At 54.9% G+C, this 27025-nt stretch overlaps 1 protein-coding gene across 1 annotated transcript in view; it reads left to right on the top strand.

Moving 5' to 3' along the window:
• Nucleotides 1-26663, top strand: part of DIS3L2 (DIS3 like 3'-5' exoribonuclease 2) — a 267320-nt gene extending 240657 nt beyond the window's left edge. Inside the window, exons 17-23 of the mRNA XM_034780543.1 lie at nt 5706-5889; nt 8186-8272; nt 19281-19428; nt 19894-20024; nt 20716-20820; nt 22514-22615; nt 26148-26663. Coding sequence (XP_034636434.1) covers nt 5706-5889; nt 8186-8272; nt 19281-19428; nt 19894-20024; nt 20716-20820; nt 22514-22615; nt 26148-26246 — 856 coding nt within the window. The 3' untranslated portion in view covers nt 26247-26663. The remainder of the gene's footprint in view (nt 1-5705; nt 5890-8185; nt 8273-19280; nt 19429-19893; nt 20025-20715; nt 20821-22513; nt 22616-26147) is intronic.
• Nucleotides 26664-27025: the final 362 nt, after the last annotated feature.

Raw genomic sequence — 27025 nt, 5'->3', positions numbered from 1 at the left:
GTTAGAAAGCTCTTTGTGCTGCAGGCGCAGAGAGCAGGTTTGCTGTTATCAGTAAGAACCTGTGGTGAGGGCAAGCACCTGCTCTGACCCACCTCCCCGTGCGGGGTGGAGATGGAAACCTTGCATGAGTGCACAAAGGGCAAAAGTTCAGAGCATATTGTTTATGGGATTTTGTGCCGCTGGGAGCCAAGGATAGCTGAGCTGCTCCAGAGGAAACTGTACCGATGGTGTTGGAGAGCATTTCACATGGGATTCATTCAGTACAAATTCAAATGGACTAGTCTCTCTGTCTCCATTTTTTTAGCCATGAAATATTTTTCTTTTCGCTCCAGCCTGCCAGATGGACCCAGCCAAACTCCAAGTGAGGCTGTTTTAAGAAAAAAAAAAAAAATCCCTCTTGTCGTTTGACCTGCCGACAGTTAGCAGTTTCAGTGCTCTGCTCCCATTAATGACAGAGCCAGGCTTCGGCGCTGGCCTCCAGACGCTGCCAGCCAAACTTCAGCTCCAGGCTGCCTTATGATCCATTTCTTTTTTCCGAACCACAAAGTAGCATTTGCTGACTTGAAGCCCTGCACTCTCAAAGTTAGCTGGAGTTACAGCCTGCGGTAGCTCCATTCGAAAACAGCTCTTTACAGCTGAGGGACCTGGGGGGGCTTCCTGGTTTGCAGCCCTACAGCCCTAGAGGCTGAGGATAACGACTGGGGAGGTGGGAAGGCGGCCTGTGCTGACAGCGCCCACAGGCCCTCACCTCTCCAGGTTGGTTTCTGCTTTTAACCAGCCAGCCATGCTGGGTAACTGCCCATGCTCCTCCCCTTAAAGGTGAACAACACAGATTTCTAAACATCCACACAAAATCTCCCTCCCTTATACGATCCCAAGGAAGAAAACACTTCACTGCCCTTCACGTATGCAGCGAGCCCTACACATTAACGTGTTCGAGCCAGATGTGGGTTCTGCAGGCTCTGAGCCACACACCTGGTTCCTCTGCCAAAGTGGGTGAGCTCACAAACGTGGCGAAAGAGACCTTTCATTTGGAATCGTGACTCGTCCCTCAGTGTTCATCAGGCCCTCTCCGAACAGGAATTTCTCGTGCTTCACCTTAGCCTAGATGTGACTAGATGGACACGGGCACTCCATGCACATTGTCCTCGGCGACTAAATTCCCGGCAAGTCTGAAGTTTAAAACAGAAACATCTCTGAGCTAGCCCGAAACAGCATCTCAGCGCTAATTCCTCTTTCACGCTTGCAGAACTCCAGTGACTCTGTCTGTTTTGTTGAAGCTGACAAAGACACACAGGTGTCGCCCTGCTGAAAATAAGGAGAAATGTTGACTCAAAAGGGAAATGGTTGTGAAAGTGACCTGGCAGGTAGGAGGGTTAATTGGACAGACTGGCTCTTCCAACCCTACGGATGTGGTAGCTGAGGGGAATCGCTCTCAGGCCCAGCAGTCAAGAACAGAATTCTCGCTCTATTGACGCCAGTGGGAGTTTTTCCACATTGACTTCCGTGGGGCTGGAACCTTTACAAGGCATCTTCATGCAGTAGTCAGTGGCGCTGGAACACTTTTAATACTGGGGGTGGTGAAAGGCAGCCCCCTTACCCCTGTTCACGCCCCCCCTACCCCCCCCGAGCTGGGGCTGGGAGCAAGGCCGTGTCTCCGGGTGAGGGGACCTGGACAGAGGTGCTGGGGCCAGCAGCCAGGGCCCCACATAAAATTTGAGGGTGCTGTAGCACCCCCCGCACTCCTCGTTCCCATGCCTATGGCAGAAGTACAGGATCTGTACCGACCCTGGCCAATAGAAACCGACCAGACGGAGGGCTAGAAACTGCCGTATGTAATAGGGTACGGTCAAGGCACTTTCTGTAACATTTGATTCTCACTCTGTTAACTTCAAGAAACAACTCTCTCTCCTTACCAAAGCCGGGTCCCTCCTTTGTGTGAGCGTTCTGGTCTCTTGTAGTGTTGCTCGTGTGCTCTGGCCTGCTCGTGTTGAAGTTCTAGCTCTCAGGTCCTAGGATTCCTCGTTCAGAAGAAACAAATATGCTTGTAAAGAACTATAGGAGTTGGCAACTGGATACAACAGAAAAGGGAACTCTTCTGCCGGTCTCCCAGCCTCACTTGAACCTTCTTGTACCTCCCGTTTGGGAAGAGGCTGGAAGCATTGGCAGGGCACTGTTCTGTGGAGTCTCTGCTTTAGTTAGTTAGCGTCTCTTCTAAAGCATCTAACTAGGGGCTTTGGGCACAGTGAGTTAATCCACTAACCTTTCACCTCTGGAAAGCTGGGTTCATATCCTGCCATGTCACAGATGAAAGCAGTTAGGAGGGCTCGGTCCCATCTTAAGTCCTTTCTATCCATATCCCCAAACCACCAAGTTATTTGGCGTCTCTCTTTGATACACTTGGGACTAGAGCAGCAGGTCACACCTGAGGTGCTGTAGAAATGGGCTCCCAGAATGAGGTTTTGCAAATCTGGATTGAAGTGCATTTGCAGAGGGAGAAGGCAGCATTATCTGACATTTAGTTTACTGAGAAGGCAAATCAAAGGGGACAAGATAGCGGTAAAGAAAATAACGAATGGTATCGAGGCCATCTGTCAGATGCTTCCAGTTACTCTTACTCATGAGAACAAAACCCCCAGTAAAATTAAAAGGCAAAAAAAATTGATGAAACAAAATATTCTTTTAAAAATATGAAGCATAATGAACCGGAGGAATTTGCAGTCCCAAGTTATCAGTGAGGCAAAGAGCTAAGGATTAGACACCCTTGGGAACAATAAAAATACAATCTGCGTTCCCACGAGTTTGGGTAGAGAATTACAGGGGCTGTGTTCCTGCGTGCCTCAGGACATAAAGCACTGCTCTCTGCCTGGGAGTAGGAAGAAATTTCCCCCTTGGGCATGTTATTGCCTTGTCCTCTAGGAAAGTTCTACACCTTGTTCTGAAAGACCTGATATTGATCACACTTCAAGATAGGCTCCTGGACGAGAGGGACCATTGGCCTGATGTGTTACAGCAACACCTGTGTCCCAGTGACATCTGCCCATATGCTTGCGTGCCTCTACCTATGCCTATAAATCTCAGACTTTCCTTTGCAATGTGATATGCACAAAAGAAAAGTAAAGAATCTGGCCTGATACATTTTACTGGCCTTAGCGCTTGCCAGACTGGTTCAGTTAACCTGGTTAAGTGTTGTAATTACCTTTTCCTCCACCAGTCGCAAGAGAAGTTTGCTGTAGAAGTGTGGGCACTGATGACCGTACACGTACCAGGTTGCCAGGAATGCGTTTCTGCTTCCCAAATGATTCACTGAAAACTAGGCTTGTAGACTCGAGATGGTTATTGTATCTTGCACGGAGTTTGTGGCTCTGACAGAAACCAGTGATGTTTTCCTTTCGCTGATGAGCTATTTGAACCCTGCCACCCCTGTTTGGTTTGGTTTACCCTTTAGAAACACCTGTTTTACACAGCAGATGGAACGTACAACTGGTTACCTGCACAACGCTGCTTCACTCCTTAGTCTGACTGACAGCCAGCTGGTACCAGCTGCCATAAAGGGACCAATGTTGCCATCTGCTGGTTGAACTGCGCCAAAGCAGCTTTAACCTTATCCAACTTGACCACTTTCCTCTCTGAAATGTATTGTCATGGATATGTATTAAATGAACCCAGCTTCCATTCTGTGATGGCCACCACCGCGTTACCTGCAGCACTTGTCACTCCTGTCAGGGCTTGCGTGTAAATTTTAGAAACTAAAATAAAATGGTAGTTGGCCCAACATTAGCGTTTGTTCTTTACAGTGCTAGTGATTTATTGGTGACCCTCTCCCAGTCCCTTTCCGCAGTTTACCCCAGTGTCCTTTTCTAACTCATCTGGTAGGGAAGCTGTCAGCCCTTTGGGAATAGCGTCCCTTAAGCTGTCTGTGTGCACAGAAATCAGGAGGTTGGCCTATTAGCTCCATGGTCCGTAAGGAGAGTCCACAGCGCTGCTCCTGGTAGAAGTTCTGATCCATTACAGATGAGCATTTTCACTGCTGATGTGGGGATGTCAAAGGTTAACCGGTTAACCAGTTAGCATTGGGCTTACTGTTAACTGGACCTTAACTGTTAACCCCGGCAGCCGGGCAGCCGCGCCGGGTCAGCCAGCTGGAGGGACCTCAGTCCCGGCCAGGCCAGCAGAACCTCAGCCCCGGTGGGACCCCAGCCCCTGCCACCTTGCACCGGCCCACCAGAGGAACCCCAGCCCCTGCCGTGCCAGGCCAGCCGGAGCGACCTCGGTTAACCGGTTTAACGATTTTTTTATTGTTGAACTGGTTAACTTTTTTAACCGCTATTTACATCCCTATGCTGATTACAGCTGTAATTTGCTTATTCCTCCTCTGGGTTTGTCTTTAATTATTTCCTTTTTCTATTGGGTACTGCACAAGTGCAATCGGTTGACCACACAATAAGTCTGGGCATGCACTATTATTGTAGTATAGCCCAGGAATACCGTGTAGTGTGATGCACATGTTGCTCATTAACCTCAGTAGCACACACAGTAAAACTCCCCAGTGGTCTCCATTGTTGGTTTCTAAGTCACAGAGCACAACAAAGTACTGCGCCTCGTCCTGCAAATCTGCCACAAAGGCACTTGGGCTCCACCGCAAGGGACTTCTCCAAATTGCTGTGCCGTGGCCACTTGGCATGCAGGAGCTGCGCTCCGATGCCAGCATAATTAGTGGCAATATGCATATGAGAGTGTGATGTTGCTTTTACAGCTCCTATTGTCATTTTTGGCAGTTAGCACAACTTGAGAAATCCACCCAATACGTGGAGCAAATGGTGGAAGGCCCAATTAAACACATTTCTCTGTTTGTCCAAGCCTGTTAAACACATCTCCTGTGACACAGTCCTGCAGCAAGAAGAGCGTAGCCCGTGACCCCGTTAGGAGCATCGTTCGTGCTATGGTTTACGCTTTGTCCTGTGTGCGGCTCGTGAGGTTTTCCTCCAGTGACTGTATTTTCAGTGGGAGTAAGAGGAGCGTTCAGGCTGGCTTGGGTTGGTCTCCAGGAGCGTCCCCCATAGAGCAGAGCTAACGGGGGAGAAGCCACGGCTAACCCCAGTGCTGTCTTTGTTGTTCATTCAGCCCTGCACTTAGAAAAGCTGCTTGGCTTTCCCGGCCATCTGTCTGCGTTTCCAGCTGTGCACTCAGCGAACACTAAGGCAGATTCGTAGTGTGGAAATTCGCCTGAAACTCTTGTAGCTGTGCTGACCACACATGTCGTTCTCAGGGTGGGAGACTGAAGTATGGGGGGGGGGCACCGTGTTTCCTCTGGCTCAGGACGACAGCTATCTGTGTTTGTCTTCCGTGCTATCACTCACACCACATTTGCTTTTCTTGTCAAGTGTTTCAGGAGATACAATGACCTGTAGCGGGATTATTTTATTGTAATTTGAGCTGTCCATTTATTGCTGGCTTCTGCTTGTCTGCACCACTGGGATGGCCCACAAGAACCTCAGCTGGAGAGGGAGGATTTGGGGGGGTTTGCTGGTATCTCAGGTCTAATCTTCCTCTTAAGCCACTACTAATAACCGCTCTCCTATGTGTTCACGCTGCACTAGCTCCCAGCATTGAGTACAACCTGGGGTGTGTGTTGATTAAGGTTGGCACTTCATATCCCCAGGGGCTTCCTGCTTTAACCCTCATGATGCCTCTTCTTGCTGCAGGCTGGTGGAAGAATTTATGCTGCTGGCGAACATGGCCGTCGCCCATCAGATCTACCGCTCCTTCCCCCAACAGGCCTTGCTGCGCCGTCACCCCCCACCCCAGACCAAGATGCTGAACGACCTCATGGAGTTCTGCGACCAGATGGGACTGGAGATAGATTTCAGCAGCGCAGGGGCCCTGCACGTGAGTGGAGACCACACCGGGGATTTGCGCCAAGGGCGAATGTCTAGATGGTGAAGCTCTCCTGGGGTTACTGATACTTTCTCCGACAGCATTTGTGTAATGGCCTGTGGTTACCTGCTCTCCATTTCCTGGGTGATCTGCCCTGTCTTCTGCACAGACCTGCAGCTGACACTGCAGAGCTGGCCAAGGGGGAGTCCAGGGGAGTTTGGAGATGAGGAGCACCTTTGTAGGCACACACTGGGCATAAAGAGCAGGGTATGCATTGCCACATGAGTCCTCCATCAGAAACCCTCCTGCCCTGTCTTCAGCCAGGTGGCAGGATTCGGGGGACAGGTCTCTGTGCTCCACTAGAGCCAGCCTCTCAGAAAAGTCTGGTAATACCCTCCTGTCTCAAACCGGGGCTCCCAACAAACACCGCGTGCAGAGAAACGTGATGTTCTTCACAGGGCATAAAAATGAAGCCACCGGCCACTGCTGGGACAGTCTCGCCTCTCTCCCCCACCCCCAATAGCAGGAGTTTGGGTGTGAGGGGGGCTCAGGGCTAGGGGTTAGGGTGCTTTCCTGGTGGGGAGGCTCTCTGGAAGGACGACAGCAGCTCCCCTCCCTCTGCCCGCAGGCACCCACCCCCACAGCACCCATTAGCCGCAGTCCCTGGGCAATGGAAACTGCAGAACCGAGGCGTGAGATGGAGCGGAGGCAGCACATGGAGCTAGGAGCTGGGGTCCCCGCTTCCCAGGAGCTGGGTGGGGAGCCTGCCCTAGTACCCCCCAGGCCACAACCCACCCCCTCCCGAGCACCCATAACTCCTCCTCCCCAGGCTGTGACTTCCCCTCCCCGGGCCATGACTCCCCACAGAGCACTCACGTCCTCCCAGAGCACCCGCAGCAGCCCCCTTGGGCTGCCCCCCCCCCGCTGCCCCCCCCACCCCCTCCTGGTTTTAGTCAGGGGTATATAGTGAAAGTCATGGACAGGTCACGGGCCGTGAATTTTTCTTTACTGCCCACGACCTGTCCATGACTTTTACTAAAAATACCCGGACTAAAACGTAGCCTTTGCTATGAGTGCCTATGACAGAGGGTAGCCTCAGAGCGCCAGAATATGCTGCTGCATGTCCAGTCGTGCCCTGACGGATGGGTAATGATTCCATCTGGACCAAAGCCCCTGTTTGCAGGCATGACACCCTTAGGGGGATGTAAACCAGCACGCTCCCTGGGGAGGGGAAGGAAAGGCTGGGGCAGAAGCAGAGAGGTTGCCGACGAGGCTATAGCGTGTTTTGTGTGTTCGGGCAGCCTGCCGTTTCTGTCGCTGGTTAGCTCTGCTCTCACCAGCCAGTGGTTGCAGGAAAGCAATTTCTGCATAGAAAGCTGATGGTTTCAGGGGTGGGACTGGAGCCCCATGCCGGGAAATTTCGTGCACTGTATATGCAAGGAAGGGTATAAGACAGTTCTGCAGATTAACGCCCTCCGCAGCCCAAGCCATGAAGCGTCACCTCAGCTCGAAAGTGAAGCGTGGGCTCCGGTATTTTCTTTTTCATTGCCCCTAGACTGCTGGTGATCCTGTTAATACAGCCCATCATCCGCCTCCCTCGTGCTGTTCTGTTAGGGGCGGCCCATGGCCCCTCTGGGACTTGCACGGTGCTCCTTGTCGGGGACTCCGAAGACAGGGGGATGCTTTTCCTCCGAGCTTTGAGCGTGTAGGGCCTTTCCAACGAGGAGGAGGCCGTGCTGCTTGTTACTAGCCTAGTACAATGGCTTCAGACTGATGCATCCCTCAGACCTCTACACGGTGTGTTGAGCTTGGCTGCGTGGGAGGGAAGTGGTCACAAGGCCCTGGGGTTTGACCTGCGGGTTGAGAGGGAGAGGTTAAAAGTCCATCTCTCTGAATGTTCGGAGATAGGCCCTTGGCTTCTCTGCCCCACATGGGCAGATGCTGAGCAGCATCATAAATGACGGCAATATACAGAAACGGTGTCCACAACCTAATGATTGCAGGCAGCCCTGTCGTAGCCAACCAGGCTGTGAGCACCACGCTGGGACCAGCCCGGCTGCCGGGACCATGAAAGGCCCTGCTGTAGCCAGCCAGGCTGTGCATAGGGAGGAAACATACTTAGTGAGGAAAACATTTCCGTTTCTCATCTCTAAGAGATGGGTGTAAACGGGGAAGAGAGGACTTTGGTTGTAAAGTGTCTGCACTTTCTGAAATCCCCGGAGCAGTAAGACAGCAGCAAAGAGCAGGACATGTTTGTTCTCTCCCCGAGCCTTTCATCTGGTTGTCTTCCCCCCTTCTCTCCTTCCAGAAAAGTCTGAATGAAACGTTTGGTGCAGACAGCTATGCAGAGGCCAGGAAAGAAGTGCTGACCAACATGTTCTCCAGGCCAATGCAGGTACGAGCCGCCAGGTCACAATGTGCTTATCCCTGTGCAACCAGCACCAGAATGTTTTCAGGCTCGTCGCCACCTGCTTTGCGTTTACTGCCCAGATCAGTGCGCCTTCCCCTCTCCCGAAATCCCCCCCCTGCACTGATCGTTTAAACTGTTACGTGGGGGGGGAGGGAGATGAAGAAGCGAAGCGCAGTCACTGGTAACTCCCGGAAGCCCCAAAGCATTGCATGACCCAGATCTATACCCCATGTGTCCAGTAAGAGAGGCCTGCCCGGTTACTTATGGGCTGGGTTCACTGGTCAATGCGTGCTGACCCGCTGGGCGTTGCTCCTTGGACTCTCCCTCAAAAGGTGCATCCAGGAGGCTCTTACAACGGCTGCCGCCCCCACAGGCACAGTTCTGGGGATTTCACACAGGAGGCCATAAAGGGTTTAAGTGACTGCTCGGCAAGGGCAAGGATGGCAGGGTCCAGATCCCCATTGACCCCAGGGCCTAGTCGCCCTGCGAAAACCTCCTCTCGTGACATCAGTAGCAATTTCCTTCCTAAAGAACAGTTCGGGTGCCTGGACCGCTGAGGGGCCAGGGAACTGGGGTCACTGGTTGAAAGCCCAGCCCAGGTCAGACCCTATAACAGCTGTTTGGTCCAACTTCAATGAATTAGTCTCAGTTCAGAGTAAACAGGCATCCCCATCCAAACCCAGCATTGCCTTGCCCTTGTAAGCAGAGAGGCCCAGGTGTGAGTGGGCCACGGAGACCCATCCATCTCTAGAGATGGTCTCTTTGGGGTAGGTGGCAGAACTGGCAGGAGGGGAGCTTGCCGTGCTACGGGTCTGCTGGCTCTGTTGTGATGCCCCGTGAATAGCTAATCCGGGGCGTTTCATCAGCACAGAATTAACGAAAAGAAAACACAGTATAAGTTTTGTCACGTCTCCGCCTTGTTAACTCGGCCGCAGCGCGAAGGGTGGCTGGTTCTGAGAGCGCAGCCCACCAGCAGGGAGAAGGTGACACGTTCCTCAAAATGGCCTCTCTGCCACTGAGTGTTTATCACCGCGGGAATACATCATCTTCCTGACATTACTCATTTGACTGTCACTCTTCTAATTAGTTAATTTGCTCCATTTACTCATTAGCAGTTGCCTGAAGTCCTGTTGTACCTTAGCGGCTTAATGCTTGTTTGCAAATGTAGCTGGGGAGGCTCTGATGGCAATTAGCACAAACCGTGTGGTAATTATCCCCCACACGCACGTTGGACTCATTAGTACAGTTTGCTGCTGTGCAGTTCTCCCCTCTTTAGCTGGGTGTGTTTTTCCAGCATGTTTCTCTAGATAACGCCCCTTTGTCTGGCTTTCACATGTCTCCAACACCGGAGGCATGGATGGCTTCCTTTCCCCTTCAATGGGACGTACTGTCAAAGTTGAATCCTATTGGTAGCGTCTGTTACATGGGTTACCCCTCCAGCTTGCTGCAGGATTGTGTTGTGTCAAGGCCCCGAGTCTTCTCCCCAGATACCAGACTGCCTGGTGCTTTGAACAGCCGGGCGAAAGGAGACTGGTCACGTGGGCAGGCATGGCCCAGGATGGGGCAGTGAGAACTTTCTGAACTGTATGTTCTTGTTCAAGAGCTAATTTTTCTTTAAGCCATATGGAAGGCCTGCCGGAGCGTGGAGGAGGGGAGTAAACTTGGAGCCCCTCCTGCTCTCCACCACCAGGTACCTCGGCACGTTCGGCAAACTCACCTGCCACACAAGCACGTGCCTTGGCAGCAGCCGGATTTGCAGCATCTGTCCATCGTTGACCGTGATACAGAGCCTGTACTTCCTCGATGAGGAGTTCCGTATGACTCAAAACCATGGAGGAAGGCCTTTGGGAGCTAGGTTCTGGTGGAGGGGTGGCTGGGTAGTGTCTCATTCAAACCATTTCGTAACGGAGCTGGTGATTTGGAAGACTCGTTTACTCTTCAGCTTCCTTTCACCATAGTCCCAAAATGAAAACGTGCTGCGTTTCCTTTGCTCCTGGTGCTGCCAGCGAGGGCCAGCCTGGCCGTCGCAGAGGAGGGGTGAGCACAGCCGTAGTTAAATAGATTCCGAGCTTGAGCAAAGCAGGACATGAGGAGGTTTGCTCCTAGCCAAGCGGCAGTTATTTCCCAAGGCTGCGACATAGTTAAGTGTCAGTTTTAGACTCTTCAGTCTGTCCTCTGTGAAGCAGCTGGTGTCTTTTTTGAATGCCTCCACGTATCTGCAAGGGATATTGCGAGGGTAGTGTGCTGAAATGGGGCAAGGGTCTGGGACTATGGTTGCCCATAAAATGCCCACATCTGTCCTACAATCCCTCATTATGAGAGGGCCCTCTCTGTTCTGAGGAAATTTCCAAGACTCCAGATTTCTGATCAGAGGGCCCCTCTGCCCTGCTTCTTACATAACTGCTAAGGAGAGCATTGTAATGAAGTCTGTTTGGAAGGATTGGCCAGGAAGGAGAGACCTTTCCAACGTATAGATGTTAATGGATCAAGGCGAGCTTATGAAAGGAAAGGCGTTTTGGAAGGAGAACTCTAACTGTATGTGATGTCAGAAGGAAGCTAGACCTGCATCAAAAACAATAGACCATAACTCTCTTCAGAAGTATGGCTATATTCAGAAAAACGTCTATATGGAATTGCCCATCTTGCTCAATAAGCCTGCTCCCTCGGTATATTCTGTGTTGCATCTTGCTGCCTCCACTGGCAAAAATAAGTTTACAGTTGAACTCCTGTTAGCCCTACAGAGCCAACCCCGCTCTGGGGAAGTGACCTGGATTTGATTCTGGCTAGTGTATCGCCAACAGAACTAGTACCTTATGTTCTGGGGGTAGACCCTTCATTCCTGCTAATGGAGGATGGAGTCCAGCTAGACTTTGGCTCCCAAGGTGACTTTACAGGGCTGGCTCTTCGCAAAACCATCTTTTAACTTGTAAACAGAGAATTGCTACGGAATCACCAACACCCCCATCCGCCCCCAGGCACGGAAACCTACAATGCCATTTTTAGAGTCACTTTGCAAGTAGATCCTGCATGTGGGTGTGTGTATTCATGTGCACCTGCCTTTTAGCAAACGACTGGAAGGAGCACTGCGTCACACACAGGCAAGACTGGTAGAGGTAAACCATTTCCATTTGTTTCTGTCTCAGCAGATTGATCTGCAATTAGCAACGTTGGCCAGGAGCACGCTGGAGTTTTCCAGCTTGGTTGCTCCATGACTTGACTTAAGAAGGTCCTCCCAGGTTACTGAGCTCTCAACTAAGAGTGTCTGATCCTCTGTCACTCAAGGAAGTACGAAAGGCCATCCAAAGGTTACGGAATGGCCGTGCCGATGGTATTCCACCTGAGCTGCTCAAAGGCCTTTGGCCTCCGTCGACTGCTCTTTAAAAGTGTGGGCATCAGAGTGTCAGCAGAACGGGAAGACGGCTTCGTAGTGTCTTTGTACAGGGCAAAGGATCTCGCACCGAGTGCAGCAACTACAGGTCGATCTCATTGCTATCAGTCCCTAGAAAGGTCTTCGCTCTCGGCTCTTTGCTAGGATGCAGCGAATGCTCCTGAACAGACTTGGTGTCCACAGCAATCAGGTTTCACTGCTGGATGGTTGATAATGAATGCTTCCCTTACGCTACAGCTTCCAGCTGAGCGGCACTGAGAATTTAATTGCTTGCTTCATGTGGCGTATAGCAACCATCGAAGTGGCTTTTGATTCTGCTGACAGATCAGCCCTTTGGCTCGCACTGAAAGGAGTTGGCGCCCCGGATGTTCTACCAAATCTGGTGCCCGATCTTTATACCGGTGTGAGAGTGCGCATTGGTTCACGGCTTTTGCCGCGTTTCTACACAACCTCAGGTGTGCAGCAGGGGATGCATTCTCACCCTGGCGCTATGCTGCCAAGCTACCAGCCGGATCTTAGACTTGCTGCTCCACACATTGGAATCAAGGTTGGACAAGAAGCGTTCACTGACCAAAACTGTGCCGACAGCGTCTGCCTTGTGGAGAAGCAAAAGAGTTCCAGCCCTGCCCCTCAAGCTTCCCAAGACACAGCCCGCACCATGGGGTTGAGCATCTCATAGCAGAAGACCAAGGTCTAGAATTTGGAGCGGGGCCACCAGAGCCCCCCCAGTGCAGGTGGGGTCGAGCACGGATGAGTTCAACTCCCTAAACTGCAAGCCAAGTCCAAATGGTTGCAGTAAACGGGCTGTCCTTCGACCACTAGGTCTCCCTGTCTCCTGCATGAAGTCCATGTCTTGCTATGGATGCAAAAACGTCTCTATACCGAGACTAAGTCCAGGATCTATCGGGCCTGTGTACCACCTGTATTGCTCTACAGGTCAGAAACCCGGACCGCTTACAGGCAGAGTTGGAGAAGTTAGAGGCATTCCATACGCGCTGTTTGACTTTGTATGAAATGCCATAATCTCAGAGAATGTGGAAGGTGAGGAACATGACAAATGAATAGAGAAACTAGCTTTGTAAGGGTCACAGGCCATGAATAAGTCTCTGCTTTCCTTAGAGACAGAGCTGTTGTCTGGGCTGTCAGACATCTGGACAAGCCATGTCTATGTTCAGGGGAGCATGTCTGTACCTCGATTCTCCTTGAGAAAGGGACACTTCCAGTTTCTGCCTCCAAGTGGCTGGGGCTGCCTGGGATTCAGGGCATCCCAGTGCAAATACCACAGACCCTGCTTTCCGAGGGGTGCCAGGCGAGTGCCATCTGGGATTGACACAAACACTTCCCAGGCTGCCTGTTTGCAAGCACGGAGATGGGTTCTTGTGGGCGCATGGGGCCCAGGGGTGGGGGTGAATTTTAGGGGCACGCCTGCTGTGCTTGCAGCCTGTGACATTGTCTTTCCAATCACAACCTGACGTGTGAGCCCCAAAAGGCCCTTTTCCCACCAGCAAGAAGCTCTGTGATTATCCCAGAAGTAGTCAGAGATGGAGGGAAGGGGTCCCCTCTGCAGCCACGCTCTGCCCATTGCAAGGCAGGGACCTCCAGTTGCTCATCACACACCTCCCCACACCTGGCCTGGGTGCAAGTTAGAGCAGCTGAGGTGTTGCGGTAACTTACCCCACTGGTCCCTAAGTGGTTTTTCACGAGTGGAGAATAAGCGGCGCAGAGCTCCTCTGTCGGCACCTCCAGCCAGAGCAGAGTGGAGAATATGGCCCCGAAAAGGCATGCAGGTCTCCTAGCCCATCCACCGTTCCCATCTCTCAAACTCCCGCAGTCTCTCCATGCGGCGCTGTGTGCACCGTGAGTAGGGAAACATGGGGCAGTGGACAGGAAGTCTGTGCCCCCAACCTCTGCCTGAAACCACGCATGGGGCAAGGCTCTGGATCGGCCCCTGCTTCAGCACTGGGACACGGGCCGCCGCTGTGATTAGTGGCAGTGCCAGGACTCCTCTACGTGACCACACTGGTGCTGGGCGATACTGAACGTCCGGCTTCGCTGTGTACAGATCCGTTCTCAGCGCTGAGGCTTGTGTGTCCGGGATCAGGCAGCAGGTGAGTCGGCCAAAACCGCTGGCAGCTAATTAATCCACGATCCTGCCAGGCTCGCGTCTTTGAGGCACGCTCTGTACCCCTGGGTCAGGACGAATGCCTTTCAATTTGAAGGGGAGGGAGGTGGGAAGAAGCTCATAATGTATGTCAGTGGGAGCTCCTGGGGGCTGGTGTGCCAGACAGCTTGTAACAGATGACGGAGCAGTGACACCTCATTTTTCAGGGGCTCAGTCACTCGGGGATTCAATCTGTCCATAAGAACAGAGAGCCCTTGGTCGGCGATGGCTCATTTATTCGCATGCTCCTTGCAGTTCTTCTCGGGAACCGAGCACAGCGGAGAGTTGAGAGCGCTTGTCATTTGAATCTGTTAATGAGAAAACATCCGCTGTGTGTCCTGCCGGTAACACCCGGCGTGCCGGTGACGACAGGCGTTCGGCGCTGCCCGCGTTCATTCACATGTCCTCACAGGAGCTCCGGAGAAGTGGCCTCAGAATAATCATCTAACCGTTTTGCCCACTCGTCTACAAAGGATACTAGGGTCACTTCAGCCCCCAAGGAAATGCAGCCACCTCAGGGATGCAGCAACTCTTTAAAACGTCAACTCTGTGCAACCATCTAGGGCAGGAGGTTGAGCAGGGTCACAAAGCCAACCGCATTCAGGAGGCAGAATGGTAAATCCCCAAACTGGAATTGGCCGTGGCAGTGGGGCTAACACATCCCTCCTGTGACCAATGCTCTGGGGAGCAATGTTAGGCCTCTGATCTGAAAGATACTGGGGCGAGGGGAAAGAACGCCCCCGCTGAACCACTTCTTCCGGCTCCCTGGGGCGTCCTTGAAGTGGGGCTTTTCTCCTCGAAGACCATAACCGAGCCAGCAGCCCGGCTCGTGAGAGCGGATGGGCGCCCGGTGATCCGGCCTCAGGCCTGTGACACACCCGTCGTGTTTCAGAATTACAGGAGCGCCTGGATGTGCTTTGCCCACGCTCCACGTGGAGCTGTAGGGATCTTTCTCCCCACGTCCCAGTAGCTCAGCTCCATGCAGAGGGCTCCCTAAAATCCCGTCCGGAATCGCTGCCGGGGCGCTTTTCTTCCCCGGAGGTTGAGCACTGGGACTAGAAGGCCTCTCCCACGTGGCCTGCAGCGCGTGAACCACTGGGGATCTGGGCTAATTGAGTCAAGGCGACTGCGTTTCGTGGAGTACATCAGGAATAACGTAGTCCTGGGTTGTGGAAATTGGCAGCGGTGGGAGCTCCTATCCCAGCTATTGGGTCTCATAATAAGGCGAGGAACATGCTGCTTTTTTTAACCTACTCTGTTTACTTGCCCGGATCAGTGCATTGCAACGCAGCAAGAGCTGGCGGAGCTGATGGCCTGGGGAGCCGGAGGAGGCAGCTGCCTGAACCATGAATCCCAGGGCAGGATTTCAGCTTTGTAATCGGAGCAGGCGACTCCCGTTGTTTTTAAATCTCTCGCTCTTATTTTTAAATGGGTTCATTCAATCGCCATTCCGCCGTAACCCTGCCACAACCCCCTGATCTAAGGGGCTTCTCTGCGCGGCTCGGTCTCTGGGTTGTTTTTCCAGCCCTTCGGGCTGTTTTGCAGATGTAAAAATAAAAGCTGGAACATGTAATAGCAGCAGCTGCACAACCGAGCGACGTTCCCGGTGAAGAGGCTGCTGGGAAAAGCAGGACCAGCGCTGGCCGTGTGTTGATTTAGCCGCGTATCCCAGCAGTTCACGTCGTAGCCGCTTCTCATGAAACGAAGCAGCAGGTATCGCAGCAAGTTTGTCCCCGTCTCAGAGGTGAACAGGAAAGCTGTTGTTTTAAACTGTGTAAGCTCTCGGAGCAGTAACGCCGCCTGCGTCGACATCCCACGTACAAATACATTGGCCCCCAGAAAGGTCAGGAATCAGGCTTCTTGGGGCTGGCAGCTGAAGGGGAGAGCCCTGCATTAACCGTCATGCCCACGAGCCACCTTCCAAGCCCCACCTCGGTCGCTTGGCTTGGGCGTTGCACCTGTTCCCTCCCGTCAGCTGTGGTTTAGCTGATTCGATTGTAAGCTCTCCAAGGCAGGAGCCGGATGTCTTACTTCTTTGTACAGCGCCTTGCAGACCTTGGGGTGGCCCCGAGCCTCTTAGCCAAGTTGCCTGAACAGGGGTGATTTGAGTGAATGGACCCTGTATCAGAACCGGTCCTGCTTTGATTTTGCAGAACCAAAACCTGGCTCCTCCAGGCCAAGTTGGTTCACAAAATCCAGCTTCTCTGCATTTCCCTGCCAACACCTGGGTTCTGGGTTCCTTTTCCTTGGCAAGAGTGGAACAGGCCCCATCAAAACCTAGGGTGTGCATGTGTATTCTGCATGAACGCTAGTGCCCTACTGCTGTCTCGGGTGCAGGTTTGAACGTGTATTTATCTACCGAGTGCTGGAGGTTAGCTGTGGACAGAGACACGCTGTCGGAGAAGCCTTGTGAGCACAGAGTGTCCAGGACATAGGATTCTCTCTGGCATTGTGCCCAAGTCATGCAGAGGGAGGGGTAAAAGGCAGTGGCAAGTCATGCGGTGCTACTGAGCCATCTGTGAACCAGGGGGTCTAAGAGGATTGCACCTGGCGCTGGTGGGCGTCTTGTCATTCTTCAGGCTCGGAGCCTTTCACCGCAGATGGAGGCTGAGAGCTGTTCCCATCTGATGGCTGCCTGGGGGCCTGTGTGCTGGCAGCGTGCCCACACAAGCCCCCTAAATGGCACAAGCAGAGGCCAATGGCAATGTGCCACAGCGGCTGACCTCCCCTCTCACCCTCCGAATCCCCATTGAAGAGCAGTGGCGGGGAGCTCGACCTGCCCTGCCCTGTGCTGGCCCAGCTCCGCAGGGCCTGGCGCGGCTGGTCCAGTGCCTCTGAGCAATGCTACATTCAGAGCCACGCCCTGTGGCGGGGCTGTGCACCTGTCTGCTCTCCTCCACCGGCACCTGTCTCCCGACATCCGGCCCCGCAGCCAGGCGCGTGCCTGTGTCTCTGGGCTGCCCTGTCGGCAGGTTACTTGGAAAGGACTTTCATACGCTTTCGGTGGCTCGTAAAGGGAGCCAGGCTGGGAAGTGCAGTGCAGGGTGACGTTCCGGCTTCAGTTTAGTGCCGAATGGGACACTGGAGCAGCCTCGCGGATGCTTAAACCCTCAGCCCTGTCTCTTTAAAAGCACCCGCAGAGGAGCAGCGCTGAAGGGTTGTAGCCGAACCTGCCAGAGAGCAGGCTGAGGCGGGACGGCAAACAGCGAGATCCTGAGTGAAGCAGTCCCTGGGCTGTCAGTCTGGCTGCGTGGCTTCTTCCAGGAAAAGGGCTCTTCGAGCTCCCTTTGATTTATTCCCGATCTGTTGTTTAGACTGTGCAGATATAATAACGCACGAGCCAAGCGGCGGCTGTTCCCAGCAAGCAGTATCAAGGAGCTCCATTAATCCCCATGATGGATGGGGCTGGGGAGGGGAACGGTCTGTTTCCCATTTCCCAGAGGAAGGGGGGAAGTTTGGCTTATGCTGCCCGAGCGGTGAACAGGCAGCCGTGCGAGTCGATGGGGAGCCCCGCATGCTGCCCGGGGATGGATTTCGCCCCCGGGGCCAAGTCTTGGGCAGGACCCCCACCGGATCTCGCTGGAGCCTCTGGAACTATGGCCATAGCGGAAATCCTCTGTCGGGAGAGCCTCCTTCATGGGCCTGGAATGCGTCGGCTCGTCTGTTAAATCCATCACGTCGGCCCCACTTCCCACACATCCCCAGCTGCTTCACCCTGCCGCCAGTGCTCTCCTTGTCGGACAGTCTGTTCCCACTCTCCCGAGGGCCATCCTTAAGGGAGCACTCCTGCCTGGCTGGGAATTCGGGGCGTGGGGAGAGAGCCACACGCAGCCTTCTGGCTGGTGGGAGTCAGTTGTAACCCTGCTAACACTCGGTATGATGCAGAGGTCAAGCCTTCTTAGTTCAGGCCATTTGAAGCAAACTCCTCCCAGGAGACCTGTTGCAGTGGGAGCTCCCCTTTCCTGTGGGGTAGAAGGAATGGGGTGGAGCTGGCTGCCCCTGGGACAGGGGACTCCCTCCAGTCTGCCATTCCCTGTGCCCATTTTGCCGTGCCGAGTGCCCTGTGCTTTCTCTGTGTTCCTGGTGTCTGTGATCCACCAGTCACACACTTATGCTGGGCAGAGTAGGGAGTGCGGCCCTGCTGTTCACACGTACTGCCGGCCTGAGCAAACCACCTGCACAGCGTCTTGGGGGTCATGTGCACTAGAAAAACCGGTACCTATATCGGAGCACCTGCGCTAACCCGCGAGCATTAAACAGGGCTGGGCGGAGGCACGGGACTGCGATGTCACAGCGCTCTGTCTACACTGAGCGCCAGTGCAGCTGCCCTGTTGCTGTGAGACAGGCTCTCAGCCTCCTAGTAGAGACAAGATCCTTGGTCGGTCACGGAGAGGGAGTGGAAGAGATGAACTCCCTTCCCTGGCTCAGATGAGAAGAGCTGTGTGTAGCTGGGCAGGGGGCAGAGGATGTGACCTGCGCTGCCGATCATGGCGAAGGAGCATCAGATGCTTGAGCTCTGTGCTGGTGGGAGCCCCCCGTCGCCCAGCTGACAGACTGATCTGCTGCCCTGACACACACCCCCCCACACACACACACACACCCCTCTCCAGGAGTTGGATTAGGGTTTCCTCGCCAATCCACCTACCAGGCCAGGGGTAACTCTTCCTGATTGCTCAAACCATGTCATTCCCTCCTTTTTCCACGAGAGGGCGCGCTAGGTCACCTTGCTAGCACTGCAGGGACTAGCCTGGGTGAGCGGGGAGCATGCAGGCACGGCCCTGCTAGTGCCCTGCCACGCGGGGGGGTGGGAATGCTCCACTCACCGCCCGGGGGAGAAATGGGGGGCCTGGCCCTGAGACCTGTTGCTGTGTCCGGCTGAGCAAAACGCGAGGCAAACTGCTACACAGAGAAAGTACAGGGCTGGCTCCGCCCAGGGTGTAGATCAGTTCGGCTCCATTGCCGTCCATGGAGCCACCAGCCAAGGATGTGGCCCGTCCCACGTGGCTGTGTGAAGCGAGAAGGGCTCACTGAGACCCCTCCAAGTTAGAGAGCAGAGAGCTCTGCCCCCCCCCCGAGTCCATATCCCAGGGGCCAGGCCAGATATTTCCCTGCCGTACAGGTCTGCGGATGTCTGGCCCCCGGGGGCAGGGCGAGGAGGGCTTGGGACGGCGAGAAAGAAAACATGCAGTGGTGGAAATAGTCTGATGAGGTTTTAAGGACTCTGCAGAGCCAGGCCTGTGACACTCCCCTTGGGGAGCACCTCTGGCTCCCCTGGCTAAACCGTCTCCGGGGCTCCCTGGGCTGTTGTGTGAAACGCTTCTGAGGCCTCTTCCAGCCCTGGCACTGGGGTCCAGAGCATGGGGCTTTCCCTGCCTGAGTAGAGCACGCACAGGGTCCCCACCCTCGCCTTGAGTCTCACCGGCCGGGCGTTTTTCCCTTCCCAGATGGCTCTTTACTTCTGCGCTGGCGTCCTGGAAGACGAGACCCTCTTCCGCCACTACGCCCTGAATGTGCCGCTCTACACCCACTTCACCTCGCCCATCCGCCGCTTTGCTGACATCCTCGTGCACCGGCTCCTCTCCGCCTCCCTGGGTAGGTGCCTGAAGGGGGCTGCCCTCGGCCGCCCGATCATGGCTAGTGGAGTCACAGGCTGAGAGGCTGCTGCCAGGAGCCTCACGGCTGGGAAGGGAAGATACGAGGGAGGAGGTGTCAGGACTCCTGGGTTCTGCTGTGGATTTGGACAAACCCTGTATGGGCATGGACAGGTCCCTGGCCCCTCTGCTCACTGCAGCCGTGTCTATAATTCTCCAGCCTCGGACCAGGCCCCCACTCTCTTGCTGTTCAGCAGGCTCTGGGGATCTGCCCTCCCGTGAAGCGGGGCAGGGGGAGTGTAGCTACCTTAGCAGGCTCTGCCTGTCCAGTGGGGATTCCAGTTGGGAGTTGCTCAGAGATCCTGGGGCACACCTCTGGGGAACGCCAGACTCCTGGTGCCCTAGGGTGGGTGTTGTCCCCACCAGGCCCCTTACCACCAGTCGTTGTGGCTTGTTTCCCTCCCAGGCTCGGGGCGCCCGGTCCAGATGAGAAAGGAGGCCATCCAGAAGCAAGCGGATCACTGCAATGACCGGAAAATGGCTTCCAAGAGGGTGCAGGAGCTCAGCGCTGACCTGTTCTTCGCCATCTTCGTCAGGGTGAGAGCACAGCCACCGTGACGCTGAACGAGCTGGCGCTGGGAGCGGGGCCTGGAGCTCTCCTTTCGGCCCTCTGGCATCAAGATGATGCCTTGGTTCCCTTTGGGGGGTGGTCTCTCAAGAACACCCTGGCACTGAAATCTCCCCTCCGCCCCCCAATGAGGTGACCCTGTCCTATGGGGCAGGGCTTGCTCTGGAGATGGCCCCTGGCCTGATCAGCCACTGGCTCTCCTCCCTCTTGTGCCCCACAAGGAGCAAGTGCTGCTTCTGGCTTCAGTGCTGCTGATGTTTCTCCCTGTCGTGTCCTAACAGGGCCATGGGCCCCATGGCCTCTTCCCTGGGGCGGCTGTTCAGAGTCCAAGCAGGGTCTATGTAGGTCACCGTGCTTCCCACAGCACTGGAGGGCTCGACAGTCCCTCCCAGCTAGCTCTTAGGAGTGCTACAGTCCATGGGGTGTCCCGGCAACTGGTACCCCGTGGGGCTGGCTGGCACCCCGGTCGGGACTGGGGAGAGGATCCGCTGTGCTCCATAGCGACTGGGGAGAGGGAGCGTTACATCCCAGCAGAGGAGCAATTTACAAACTGCATGGGCGCTGCCCAGGTGGGCAGAGAGTTGTGGGACACTGGGATGGTCTCTGGGCGGGAGCCCTCCTTGGGAGTATCTCGCTCGTGACCGAGCTTTGTGTTGGCAGGAGTGCGGCCCACTGGAGTCAGAGGCAATGGTGATGGGCGTCCTGAACAAGGCCTTCGACGTCCTGGTGCTGAGATTCGGAGTTCAGAAACGCATCTACTGTAACGTACGTGCCCTTGAGCACCGGGTCCCCCTTCAGCTGGCCCTTCCGTTAATCCTCCCTACCTCGCACCCGGGCTGCTCTGCTGGGTAGTAACGGCTGGAGTGCTGGTCGAGGCCCTTCTGTGTCCTCTAGCCGGGTGGTGCCAAGTACCCACTGGCAATTCGACACCGGCACTGCCCCCACCAGAGCTGCCCTGGGGCCAAGTGCAACTGGGGAAGACCACAAGGGAGGGGAGGGGAGGGTGTCTTCACTGCACAGGGAGCCCAAGTGAGGCGGGTTAGTCTTGCCAGGGGGTGTGCGTCCCCATAGATGCTGCCTCCTCACTCTTTCTGCACTCGCCTCTGTGCGTCCAGGGTCACAGCCCCTGGTTCTTTGTGCTGCGACGCTCTAGGATTCTTCCCAGTCAGGTGTGTCAGTTGCTGGAGAACGGCTCTGTCCTTCAGGGGGAATTGTGGGAAGGCACTGGAGGACTATCGCCACTCAAGTGAGTCTGCCTGGATCCTCCCTGCAAAATGGGTCATTCCAGCCCAGGTTAAATCGAAGCCTAGTTTCTAACCGGACCCCCCAGATGGGTCAGTTTGCCTGGGCTTAATGCACCTCCAAACCTGGGTCAGAGGGGTTTGTGTGAGGGGCAGGTAAGCACCTGGGTTAACTGCGCAGTGAAGACAGACCCTAAAGAGCAGTGTAGGTCAGGCTGCAGAGGACGGCCCTACCCAGTGGGATGGTGCAGAGCTACTTCTGCATGGTCACATTAATAACGAACACCATGCGGATGAGCCCGCCACGCTAGGGCAGAGGTAAGGATGGGGGGGGCAGTGGGAGTTGCTGGGCAGAGGCCAGTGTTTGGCTGGGTGTTCGCTCTAATAGGTTTAGCGCCATTTCAACCGTAACAGTCTTGTAACAAAATAGTGCGAAATGGACTGTAACTTGCGGTGTACTCTAGTGCCTCCAAACAAGACCTTGATGGGAGGCTCACCTCACGCGCCTAGTCTCCTGCAGCTCTGTCTGGGGGTTCCCCTTAGACCCCCAGAGCCCCCAGGCAGGACAAGAGCAGAAGCGAAGGAAGCCAGAAGGTTCCGTAGCGTGTTCGCTTTTGTTAAAAGAAGTGATTTCATGTTTTCCACTCCTCTGCTTCACGGTTGTGCGTGCCAGAAGTGGGTAACGATTCACTAGGAAAAGTGAAATGAAACCAGGGCTTGTGGTCCGGAGGTCAGGTTGGGGCTGAAATGGGGAAGCAGTTAGTTTTAACTGCATTTGATCACATCATAAATCTGGGCCCATTTGGAAGCGGTTTGCTGTAGTCTAGCACCTGCAGTTAGTGACAGCTCTGTTGCTGACAATGGCATCTTGACATGGAATGTACAGAGTGATATACAGCCTGTGTGTGGGTGGATTCCAGCCGTACTTCATTTCCACCGGCATCTCGTGGGAGGTTACAGAGCTGGGGGCGCTTTACACAGGGTACTGGACAAAAAGAACTTGGCAGTCCTTTACACGCTGGGGGGAGAAGGTAACAGTGTCTTGCTAAGCAGGGTCCAGTGAAGCCAGCTGAGCTAGTCGCAGGATTGTGGGAGCAGCCAGATTCCTTACCCGTCCGAGGAGGGGCCAGAAACCAGGGGTGGGGGACAGAATTCCTTGGGTTCCAGCGCCGCTCCTGGAAGTCAGTGCTTTCCCCAACGTGCGGTCTGTTCTGCAGGCTCTGCCGCTGACCGGAGTCCGCTTTGAGAAGGTGGGGAAGAAGCCTGAACTAACTCTTCTGTGGGAGCCGGAGACCCCAGAGCAGGAAGCTGCCCCTCAGGTAACGCCCACACCAATGGCTCAGTGCATCAGCACTGCCTAGACCTTGTCTGCCTCCCCACCCACCAGGCTCTCCACGGGGCTCAGGCCAGATTTCCAGTGAGGCGCAGTAGGCATATGGCTGGGGACGCCTTACCTCTCTAAAACGTGCCACACGAAAGTCAGCTGGGGGCGGGAGGGACTGGAGATGCTGCGCCTCGGGGCGCATAAGTGTAAATCCGGCCCTGGCTGGGCGCGGGGTTCTCGTAGTCCCTGCCAGTCTCGGCCCCAGCCCACCGCTCTAATCCATGCAGTAGACAGTGTTTCTGCAGGCTCCTGGCCTCCCTCAGGCTGCATCCTCCCGTTACATCCCGGCGTTCTGGCTTCTGTTTCCCCAAGTGGCCACCCTCTTCTCTGGTTCATTCCCATTACTGCCTGGCTTTCTAGCCTCTCTGCCTCCAGAGGTGCTGGAATCCGGGGTGCTGGGGGGGGACTGCTGCTCCCCCTGGCTTGAGGGGGTTTCCCTTGCATGCAGGGTTGGGTCAATGGCTCTCAGCACCCCCACTACACAAATTGTTCCAGCCCCTCCCCCCCACACACACACCCTGGCCAGCAGCCCTTTGGATCCTCTGCCCTCCCTGCTGTGTGCCATGTCTCCCGCTTCTGTGGCCTCTATGAATGTAATTAACGTGCTGTTTACTGCTCGTCTAGATCGTTAATTAAGATGTTAAGCAAGATTGGGTCTGCCTGTGCCTCTGGCTAGATACCTTCCCCACCTCATTGCTCTGGCCTTTATCATTCCCCTTCTGCGGGACTTTTCAGGCAGCTTTCAGCCCATGTGGCAGGCAGCGCTCAGATCCAATTAGAACCAATGTTTCAAGTCCGATTTCCCCAGACATGGTGTTAATGCTTTAATAGAGTTGAGAAATCGGTCTCCTGTGTCCCCATCAGCTATTAAGGCAGTAACTCAATCAAGGGGATTGATTGCATTTGTCTGGCTTGATTAAGTACTTACCTTGATGCCAAACAAAAGTTGGCAACACTTTAAAATAATGGTCTAGTTGATTGCCTTGAAATTCCCAGGGATGAATCCCAATCCCCTGGCTGAGGCTTGGTCTGCACTTAAAATCCTCCGCCAGTCAGGGGTGTGAAAAATCCACACACCCCCGCCCCCCCTCCAGCACCAGAGCTCTGCAGACCTAGCCCCCCCACACTCCTCCGGAGACTCAGCCCTGTTGACAGACCAATGCTTCTGTCAATGTAGCTACCATCTTGGGGAGGTGGTGGTCCTACCCCCCTTCCGTCGGTGTAGGCTCTGGCTACGCTCCAGGGTTACCCTGGATCCTGCGACGTAGGCACGCCGGGAGAGTAAGCTGCTGCAGGCTCTCCCACGGCCGCGCGCTCCCTTTAAAGCTGACTTGGCTGGGGAAGGGCCCTGGAACCCGCCCCGCGTGGCCCCAGTTCATCCTGTCATACAGGAGCTGGGATCACTTACACACTTGCCGGGAGCAGCATGAAAAATGACTGCCCAGCGTGAGCAGAGCCCAGCCCCGGGGCTAATCATTTTTGGAAAGTAAACACTCAGCCATGGAGGAAACTCCTCCACGAATCTCCCCCGCCTCCTAAGCAAACACCCCCGCTGGGATTGCTCCTTCCAAGTCAAGAGATCCCTTTGTCAATAAATCTCTAACCCCTGGAACCGCTGCGGCCTTCCCAGAGCTTTGCTGAAGCAGCAAGAAGCAATGTCACCCTGACATGCACCCTCCTGGAGCACAGACTCTTCTCCCCGTCACGCCCCGGCATTCGCCTGCGGGGCCAGGCAGCACCACCCCCTCAGCCAGGCTCTGCACGGCGGGAGGGGCCTTGCGCGCCTTTGCAAGGCTTGGCGGCGGCCTCTTGGTTTGGCTGAGCCCAGCCGGGGAGGGAGAACATCTGTAAAGGCTGTTTGCAAAATAGGTTAAACGTGCAGATGCTGGGCGGCTGCTGGGCTCAGCCCCGTCTCTGGTGCTGACGGGGAGCCAGACTCCTAGGGGGTTCCAGCGGCACCCTCCCCCTCCACTGCGTAACTTCGGTAACGGCAGCAAAACTAAGGGGTGAATTGCCCTATGCCAGCCTCCTGGTACAGCCGGGGGGCAGCCAGCCTGCGCCCCTGCCCTGGCTGTCCGGCTGGTTTTACTGCTTCAGCTCAATGAAAGGAGGGAAATGGCAGCTCCAGTGTTTGCTGGCCAGCATAGGAGTACAGGATACAGGAACCTGAGTGGCGAACCTGAGTTAAGAACACACCTTTTTTCCCCATGTAGCCGTACCCTAACTCTCCAGTCGATCCCCCCCGCCTAGCCAGGGCCTTTGCCGCTGGAACTGTTGCCGTTTGGCGATTTGCTGGGGCGTGAACAAGTTACTGTATACAGTAGAACAGTGACCAGGAAAAGTGTGTGATGGCTCCAGTGATCACCACCACAGTCCCAATGCCATCGCTGGAGCTCTTCCCAGCAGTGAGCCTGGGCCTGCTTGTGGGGCTGGGACCAGATCGGCGGCTGCTGTCAGGCGTCTCGGCTCCATTGAAATAACTGAAGTCAATAGAACTACAACGCTGACAGACACCCAGGGAGGCGCACCAGACACTTGAACAACTCTACCCATCCGTGGGGTCCTTCGGGCTGTCAGTCGGCTGGGCCCTGCTGACAGCGAACCTTCCACTAACGAGATGTTTCAAAAGTTAAATCTCGTTAAACAAGAGAGTTTAATTTTGATTCTGGTCACACCCAAGCTGCATAAAAAGGATTGGCTAAAAGAGGAAGGCAGGTTGCTCTGGGATTGATTGTCCAGGGTCTATATTTCCTTCTGTAACTAGTACAGTCAGTTCCATTCTGAAGTCTGCTCTGATATGCTGAATGTACAAGCCGGCATTTTCTTACTGAGGGAATGTGGCTGTGTTAGATCCGTCTGATACCTACGCACCGGGCATGCCGACTGTCCTGCTGGCTAAGGCTCTGGGGCAGAGCACGAAGGGGCAGCAGGTTCTGACTGTGCCACCTGCTAGTCCGAGATTGAAGCCAGATTACACCACGGTGTGGGGATGAACAAAGCCACCTGGGTCAGGCCCCTGGGCTGGGAAGGCCCCGTCATGTTTCAGTGTGTTTCCAGTCTAGCTGAGTTCTCATCGCTCTGTGTTCGGTGGGGGACTCAGCTTGTGGGGTACGTGTCAGTGAGCTGGCTGACTTGGTGCCTGTAATCCAGATCACAGCAGTGAGCAGGGAGCTGCTAATTAGCAGCAGCTTCTGGTTGCACAGGCACCAAATCAGCAACTCCTCCCGGTCCTTCTCCAGCCTGCCATGCTGAGGGACCTGGAGCCTCCCCAGGCCACACCTCCCCATTAAAGCTGAGCTTTCTCAGACCTTCTCCAGCCCCTCAGACTCCCAGCGGGTTGTCAGTGCGGGCCCTTGGTTGGGTAAATACGGGCAGTTTGCACGGCCCCTGGAACAGCACAGCCCTAGACTAACTCGTTGGAAGCCAGCTAACCTGGGGTCCCCTTTGTCTTTTCTCCCTGGCCAAAGGTGATCACCATCTTCACCTTGGTGGAGGTCGTCCTGACGTCCGACAGCGGCCCCCTGAAGTACAGCGCGGTGCTCAAGAGACCGGGCCGGGAGAAGTGAGCGCCGCGGGCTCCGTCGCCTGCCGCCCCGCCATGCCGCCAGACTCCTCTGATCCCGCCAGGCCTTACTCTGCCCTCCCCTAGCTCCGCGGGGGTGGGGGAGGGAACTTTTTAAATTAATTCAGTTTTACTTCCGGTTTGGATTTTAACCTGGGCGGCGGGGGGAGCTCGGGGCTTTCCTGGCTGAGATCGTTGAAGCTGCAGGAACATTAACGCTGTTTCTAAAATAGTTTTTAGCCCTTTTTTTTTTTTTTTTTTAATGCTGCTGACTGCCCCTCCCCCGCCACCCGAGCCAGCCTCTTGGAGGGGTTGCTGCTGTCCCTGGTGCTTTGGGCCATTCTGGACGTGGGAGAACCAGGGGGCCACCGACCGGTTTCTTGCTGAATTCTGCATCCCGTAATAAAGCTCTGGCCAGCGATGGAATGTGTGTGGCGTTTATTTGGTCTCCCCCGGATTCCAAGGGCGGGAATCCTGGGCAATCGCTCATCTTCCCGGCAGGCTCAGGCCGTTCTGCACTTGCTGTTTCTCAGCACGTTGTGAAATTCAAGATCACGCAGCAGCTATATCGTCTGCGTTTCCCGCTCGGGCGGTACTTGCACAACAGACGAGTGGGGGGATGAGGGATGTTTGTTCTTGGCTATCGCAGTCGGTTTGTTCATCCTTCGGTCTGCGTGTTTCACAGGAACCTTTGGCTTTCTGAGCCAACTGCTGGCACGGTGCCCCAGGGTAATCCTCTGTCCAGAAATGCCCGGGACTCTCCTGCTGGAGATGATGCTGTTT

The sequence above is a fragment of the Trachemys scripta genome, chromosome 9 (assembly GCF_013100865.1).
Source record: "Trachemys scripta elegans isolate TJP31775 chromosome 9, CAS_Tse_1.0, whole genome shotgun sequence".
NCBI classification, from domain to species: Eukaryota; Metazoa; Chordata; order Testudines; family Emydidae; genus Trachemys; species Trachemys scripta.
Note: the sequence above shows the minus strand (reverse complement) of the source record. Positions and strands in the feature narration are given on the sequence as shown.